Source organism: Gossypium hirsutum, chromosome A06 (genome assembly GCF_007990345.1).
Source record: "Gossypium hirsutum isolate 1008001.06 chromosome A06, Gossypium_hirsutum_v2.1, whole genome shotgun sequence".
NCBI lineage: Eukaryota > Viridiplantae > Streptophyta > Magnoliopsida > Malvales > Malvaceae > Gossypium > Gossypium hirsutum.
Window position 1 is genome coordinate 39507347 of NC_053429.1, and position 7975 is coordinate 39515321.

General features: G+C 39.2%; 1 protein-coding gene across 1 annotated transcript; it reads right to left on the reverse strand.

Moving 5' to 3' along the window:
• Positions 1 to 4862: 4862 nt before the first annotated feature.
• Positions 4863 to 5909, reverse strand: LOC121230501 (uncharacterized). Its single transcript, XM_041115394.1, has 3 exons — positions 5562 to 5909; positions 5212 to 5267; positions 4863 to 5103 (listed from the first exon to the last, which is right to left on the reverse strand). Exons 1-3 carry the CDS (start codon positions 5907 to 5909, stop codon positions 4863 to 4865), a joined length of 645 nt encoding a protein of 214 aa, XP_040971328.1.
• Between the last annotated feature and the right edge of the window lie 2066 nt (positions 5910 to 7975).

Genomic DNA, 7975 nt, shown 5'->3' on the forward strand with positions numbered 1-7975 from the left:
GACATGCATAGGAAAAATTTGAAAGAAAAGCCTTAAGGGCATTTTGGTCATTTGGTAATTAAATGAATTAAAAAGGGAAAATCAAGTGAAAATATGGTCCATCTTCCTCCTTAGTTGTCAAAATTTGTGGAGAACCATATCTAGGGTTTTCAAACTTTTCAAGCTTGGAAGTAAGTGTTCCCTAGCCCCGTTTTTAATGTTCTTTACATTTTTAAAATCCTTGTAACATGATGTACCCCTTCCTAACCATATTTTAAGCTAGGGTTCATGTTGTAATTTTGACCCATGCATAAGAAGTTTGTATTTTGATGTTTAATGGAAGAATATGATAGTTTGATATGTGTTTAACATCTTTTACTAGGTGATTTTGTATGAAAGCACCTAAAAAGGACCATTTTGTAAAAGATGTAAAATAAGTGATAAAAATCTAATTTTGATGAAACTATGGGCTGGTATGAGTACAAGGAAAATTTGGCTAGCTTGGGTAACAAAGAAAATGCATGCATTTTATTTTACGAGCCTAGGGACTAAATTGTAAATAAGTGAAAAGTTGGGGTAAAAAGGTAATTTCATCAAAGTATGAATTATGGATTGATTCGGACAAAGTGGTTATTAAACAAGTTAAATTTGGCATCATAGATCAAGAAAAACGTGATACGGGTCTTGAATTAGGGAAGAATAAAGTTTTCGACGAATAGGCTTGTTTATCATCATTTTGTACCGAGGTAAGTTCATGTGTAAATAATGTGATGTGTTACCTATTTTAATGCTTTAATGTTATATGAATTTAAATGCTTATTTGCTATCATGAATTATATGTTTGATATTCCATGAGTATATGGTCGGTATTATGGATATCATAAACGACATTATGAGCAAGTTCGACAGTGATGCGATAAGCAAGGAAATCCCGTTTGAACCTTTGGAATAGTCTAGGATACAAGTGACATGTCACTAGGAATTAAGGAATTCGAACTCATTGAGCGGTCTGGGTTCGTGATATCTATGTGACATCTGAGCTCATTGAGTGGTCTAAGTTCATGATGTACGAGATACATGTAATTTGGTTCCGGGTACTAGTCTTGTGTGTCTTACCTATGGCTAAGTAGTCCTGAGTGGTTTGGATACCTGACAACTTGTGTGAGCAGCCCACGTAGTTACACCCTGACTGATAGCTTATGCTAGTAGGCCCGTGAGTAGCTCCATTTTCGAGCGTTACATGTTATGATGTAGCTTTGGCTACGTATGTATATGTGGCACTTATGTGCAAGTTTTTCCGTGTATCCAAAAGTATTCTGAGTGTTCAACGGGTAATGTAATGGATGAGGTGATGAAAGTCCCAAAGAGGGCATGTTAAAGAAGGTATGATCATATGATATACTACGGATAAGTACAGGTATGTACACTAAACTTATGAGCAATGCCTTGATAAAGGATGAATTGTGATGAGAAAGTGTATATATATATGAACACTTGATAAATAAGTCAAAATGCTTGAATGATGAATAATCTTTATGGTTATGTTATTATGTCTTTGTGTGATAATTGCTCACTATCATTGCATATTATTTGCATGTGGACTTACTAAGCTTTAATGCTTACCCCCTTTCCTTTCCATCCTTTGTAGTTCCACCAAGCTAGCTCGGGGATTGAAAGCTGTCAGATTATTCGATCACACTATCAAAAGAATATTGGGTATAGTGAATTTGATAATTTGAGTATGGCATGTATAGAGGACTTGGTTATTTTGTGATATATGTCATGCAATTTTGGCCAAATTGTAAGGGCCTCTAATGTCGATGATTTATTTTGTATCAGCCATGTGATATGGCTTATATTTGATTATTGGGTTGTAATCTAATTACCTATGCATGCATGTGCTAATGCCATGACGATGTGATATGTTAATACTTGGTGAATGTATGATGAGGTGTGGAATAGTTTCTAGAAGATAAGAAATGACTTAATATCTTAAGATGATCATGGTTATGAATATGTATTATGGAATTTGGATAACAAATTTGGTTGTGCCTGAAATTGGTGTGCAATGCCTCTAAATGGTGTGACTGATTGAATATGCTTTAAGATGATATTTTGAAGGCATGAAAATGCCATGGTAGTGGATATTAAGTGTTTAAATATGCTATGTTGCATGCTATGAAACATGTTTGAGAATGTGGATGAGTGAGTGTGGCAATTGGCTTAGAAAATAGCCTCTAAGTAGTCCACATCGGTAGACACATGGGCATGTGTCTAGGCCGTGTGAGACACACAGTCTGCCCCCATAGAGGTGTTGAATGGCCGTTTGTCCCCTACACCCTAATTTTTCAAGTCAATACACCCAGTAGTTAACACACGGGCAAAGACACGGGCATTTGTCTTGGCCATGTGAGAAACACGACCTACCCATACGGGTGTGTGCTCTGGTCATGTGAAGTCTGCACCATATGAGAAGTTAATTTATTTTTAATGTATTGTAACAGCCCAAACCCGGCCCAGATGTTATGGCCGGATCCAACGTGTCACATTGAAGTGTTTTATTGAAAACCTTGTTTTCATTGAAATCCCTTCAAAAAAGAAAATTAAGTAACATTCAGTTTGTATTTAGTTTCAAAGCGTAGTAATGAAAATGAAATAATATCTAGCGAATAGGCCTTATTACAATCCGGACTAAAATAACTTAAAAAACTAGAAATTATATGCTTAAGAAAACAAGTCCAAGTCGTCTTGCTAGTTGGCCACCTCAGAGTCCCTCCAACCGTCGAACCACCTACTGAGGATCACCAGAGAAAAATAAAGGGGGGGATGAGTTTTTGAAAACTCCGTGTGTACAACCCTCGGCAAATAGTAAAGCATGCAATAGAAAGTCTTTTTGAGCCTGAGCCCAATTCAATATCAGAACAGCTGTAACGTAATCAAATATGCATGAATCCTACCCATCCAACCGCTACACACCATCTCCATCCCCCGTTACACACCGATTGCGGTACTACCTAACGTTGCAGCATGCTGCTACTCATATATTGGGCTTAAAAAGCCACCGGTGGAACCATGGTCATCAAACAACCATGTGATCCTCATATTCTTCCTTCGTTCCATAAATCCCAACCTATATGCAACCTAATCAAACTGTCATATAAATGCAGCAGGTATACATGTAACATCCATTGCCACACCTTAACCTTATGACTCGTCCACGGTTGCAATTAATTAATTATTTAAGTTTTATGTCTGATTGAGTAGTTACCAAAAACTAAGTCCACAACCCCTTACTAAACACTAACAGATCCACACTTATTCATTTGGCCCCTTTAGGCCCAATCTCATTCATATGGCCCGTCAGGCCCAATCACATTCATAGTCATGCAATCATATGATTTTTCATCACACAGTATCAAATTGCCAATTTTGCCTATTATGGGCCCCATAGCCCATCGGGCCTATTTAGCCCATTCTGGCCCGGTTGGCCAATACCCGGCCCAAGTCCATGGAATCGCTCATGGGCCTCTAATAACCTATCGGTTTCCCCCCTTGCGAGTGTTCGCGCACTCGCAAGACTATTGTAGCCAAACTTCTGGCTTTTCGGTATTTCGGCTTTTCAGCATTTCAGGATTTGCCGATCTACTATGTGTGTGCAGTATATGTGGCGGCACCACAGGATTTTGGCCAAAAGATATTTGACTTTAGAGAAAGTAACTAGGAGTAAGAAAAAAAAGAGTTTGATGAGAAAGGAAAGGAAGAAATCGACACATAATAAAAGAGAAAGAATAAGGGATTTCGGCTTTTAGATATTTGAAGAGAATAGTGTTTTTGGTAAAATAGAAAGGGAGAATTCGGCATTAGCCTACAATCCCCAAAATCGACACCTATATATACTATAACCGAATTTACCTATCCTCAAATTCCCAATTCAGCTCCACTTCTCTATACCCCTCATCTCCTAACTTTTCTCCCTGATAACTCCTTAATCCTTTCCTTAAATTTCTCCTCTCATCACTCCCTTCAGAGTTCACATCCAACTCCACTACTGGCCATTTATTGAGCAAAAATAAATCCTTCTTTTGAGCAATGAGGGATTTGAACCCCAAACCTCCTTGCCATGCATGTAGCGCCACCTCTAAGCCCTACATGTGACGCTACTTGCCACTCCAACACAAGGCTCCTTGTGTCCAATTCCTCCTTCATTTATTTAAAAACCAAACTACTTGCCATCAAGGTTCTTTTAATTATTAAACTATAATTTCCTTCACCCCAAAGTTTGAACTCAAAACTTAACCAAGGCCTATTATCACATAAATAACACTTGACTAGGAATATTAAGCACACATTTTATCAAAACCGAGAACAAAGAAAGTTCGGGATTTTTTGGGGCATTACAACTCTACCCCCCTAAAAGAAATTTTGTCCTCGAAATTTTACTTGATCAAAATAGTGGAGGATATTGATGTTGCATCGCTTCTTCAGGTTCCCAAGTAGTCTCCTCAACCTTGTGATTATGCCAAAGCACTTTGACTAATGGGACGGACTTCTTTCTCAGTACCTTAACATCACGACCAATTATTTGTATGGGCTCTTCCTCGAAAGTTAAGTCTGGCCTAACCTCGATCTTCTCAACCGACACGACATGTGAAGGATCCGAGTGGTACCATCTTAGCATGGAAACATGAAACAAGTTGTGGATTTGGCTTAGTTCAGAAGGTAATTCTAGTTGATAAGCGACTGGCCCAATCCACCTCACAACCCGATATGGCTCAATAAACCTTGGGCTTAGCTTCCCCTTCCGTCCAAACCTTAAAACCTTCTTCCACGGAGAGACCTTAAGAAAAACTAAGTCCCCCACTACATACTCAATCTCTCGACACTTAAGAAGCATAAGACTTCTGCCTATCCGAGGCCTCCTTCAACCGATCCTGAATCAATCTTACCTTGCCCTCAATATCTGCTACTAACTGAGGGCCCAAAACTCTTTGTTTGCCCAATTCCGTCCAACATGTTAGAGTTCGACACCTTTGCCCATATAGTGCTTCATACGGATCCATCCCAATACTTGCTTGATAACTATTATTGTACGCAAATTCGGCTAATGGCAAATAGTCTTCCCAGCTACCTCAGAACTCAATTACACATTCCCTCAACATATCTTCCAAAACTTGGATCATCCTTTTTGATTGTCCATCAGTTTGAGGGTGGAATGCCGGACTGAAGTTCAACCTAGTACCCATAGCTCGTGCAGCCTCTTCCAAAATCATGAAGTGAAACATGGGTCCCTATCAGATATTATGGAAACTAGCACTTCATGCAATCTTACAATCTCCGCCACATACAACCTAGCCAGCTTTTGTAACGAGTAATCAGTACGGACCGGTACAAAATGGGCAGACTTGGTTAACTAATCCACTATAACCCATATCGAGCCTTTCTTAATGGTGTCAAGGGTAGCCCACTAACAATGTCCATAGTAATCATTCCCACTTCTAAAGTGGAATCTTTACTGGCTGAAGCAATTCTGAAGGCAACTGATGTTCCGCCTTCACCTTTTGACAAATTAAGCATTTACTCACGAACTCCATAACCTCGCGCTTAAGTCTAGGCCACCAATAAAGCTCACACAAATTCTGATACATCTTGTTTCCGCCAGGATGCATAGCATAGAGACTACTATGCACTTCTCGCAGAATAGACTTCCTTAGATCATCGTCCTTTGGTATACACATTCTCCCTCGGAAACACAATACTCTTTCACTATTTATCCCAAAGTCTGATGTCTTCCCATTTTCTACTTGTCTAAAACGAGCACCCAAAGTCGCATCCACTAACTGCTTACTCTTTATCTGCTCAACCCACACCAGTTTTACTTGAAGCTCAGCTAACAAGCTACCATCATCCAACAAGCTTAATCGGGCGAGCATAGCCCTCAAGTCCAACTTAACCCTACGACTCAACGCGTCAGCTACCACATTTGCTTTGCCAGGGTGGTATTCAATTGTACAATCATAATCCTTCAATAATTTCACCCACCTACGTTGCCTAAGGTTTAGCTCTTTTTGGGTAAGGAGGTACTTCAAACTCCTATGGTTCGAATAAATTATGCACTTCTCCCTATATAAATAATGCCTCCATATTTTTAGTGCGAAAACCGCCGCAGCTAGTTCCAAGTCATGGGTTGGGTAATTCATCTCGTGAGTCTTAAGTTGATGTGACACATACACAACCACATTTCCTTCCTGCATCAATACACAGCCTAAGCCCACATGCGACACGTTACTATAAACCGTAAACTCCTTCCCAGGCTCTGGCTGAATCAACACAGGGGCCTCAGTTAAAACCTTCTTAAGCTTTCCAAAACTCTTTTGCTGCTTGTCCGTCCAATCAAATGGTACCCCCTTCCTCAACAACTTAGTTAAAGGTGCAGCAATTAATGAAAAGCCCTCAACAAACTGCCTATAGTACCCTGCTAAGCCCAGAAAACTTTGGATTTCCAACGCTGACTTAGGTGTTTTCCAGTCTAACACTGTAACACCCCGAACCCAAGACCGTCGCCGGAGTCGAACACGAGGTGTTAACAGACTTCAAACCACTTATTTGACATTTCCCAGACAAGCTGCCAATCTGCGTACTAGTCGCTTTAAAAATCATATCTTGAGTTCTGAAACTCAAAATCCAGTTCCGTAAATTTTCCCTGGAACTAGACTCATATACCTATATGGTAGAATTTTTTTAGAATTTTTGGTCGGGCCAATTAGTACAGTTTATTAGTCAAAGTCTCCCATGTTACAGGGATCGACTACACTGACCTTTGTGCATTACGACTTGGATATCTCCCTGCACAGAGCTTCAATACTGATGTCGTTTGTTTTTATAGAAACTAGACTCATATAGGAATCTGTACGTATATGGTATGAATCCTAATTATCTCTGGTTAATTTATAATGAATTTCCAAAGTCGGAACAGGGAATCCAGAAACCGTTCTGGCCCTGTCTCACGAGAACCTGAATATCTCTTAACAGACTGTCCATATGATCATTTCGTTACTTCTATATGAAAATATACTCATCGAGCTTTTATTACATAATTTATTCATCAATTAATTCCACTCCTACTATTTTTAGTGATTTTTCAATCTCACGTCACTGCTGCTGCCAGCATCTGTTACGAAAGCAACTATGCCCATTTCGTGATTTCTCCTTGATCTAACTAGTAATTCATCATACATATCACAAATTATGATCATGACTAGCCATGCCAAAGGCTAATCATTGTCAAACATCTCCCTACTACACTATTGCCATATCATGAATTTTAACACCAAAAATAATCAACCATGACATATGGCATAAAAAAAAGGGGTCGAATTACCAAGGCTTACGACCTAACGTTATAAACCAAACCCAACCGACATTTATGCCATTTTCGCATGGCTCAAAGTTTACATCCCAAAGTTCAAACACAACATAATAGCCTATACATGCCGAAATGTTCTCCTAAGCCGACTAAGAAGAAAGTACCAAAACTTGCTAGCCGGTGTGATGACTTCGATGACGGCCCGATCACGCAACAAGAGACGAGTCCAAGAAACCTAAAATAGGTGACAAGGAAACACCGAGTGAGTATATAACTCAGTAAGTCATAAGCACTGCACTACCATCCATTAATAACATTATCACAAGAGGAAGCAAAATGGAATGAGGCTAGTTACTCCATCCATACCGAACCATACCATAGTTCCTCAAACCTATCGGTTCAATCTCATACCAAGTCATGCATTCACATTCCATATACTAATCAATAGGATATTCGAGGCATTTTCATACATCATTTTATTTTCGTTACAATCATACAACTAAACGACCTTTCACCTATTCCACGATAAATCTTATGTACGTGACTTCAATTATAATTGTCACATAGGTTCAAACTTACCAAGCTCAACTTCAAATATAAACATAACGCCTATTAGTCACGAACTCAAGGTAC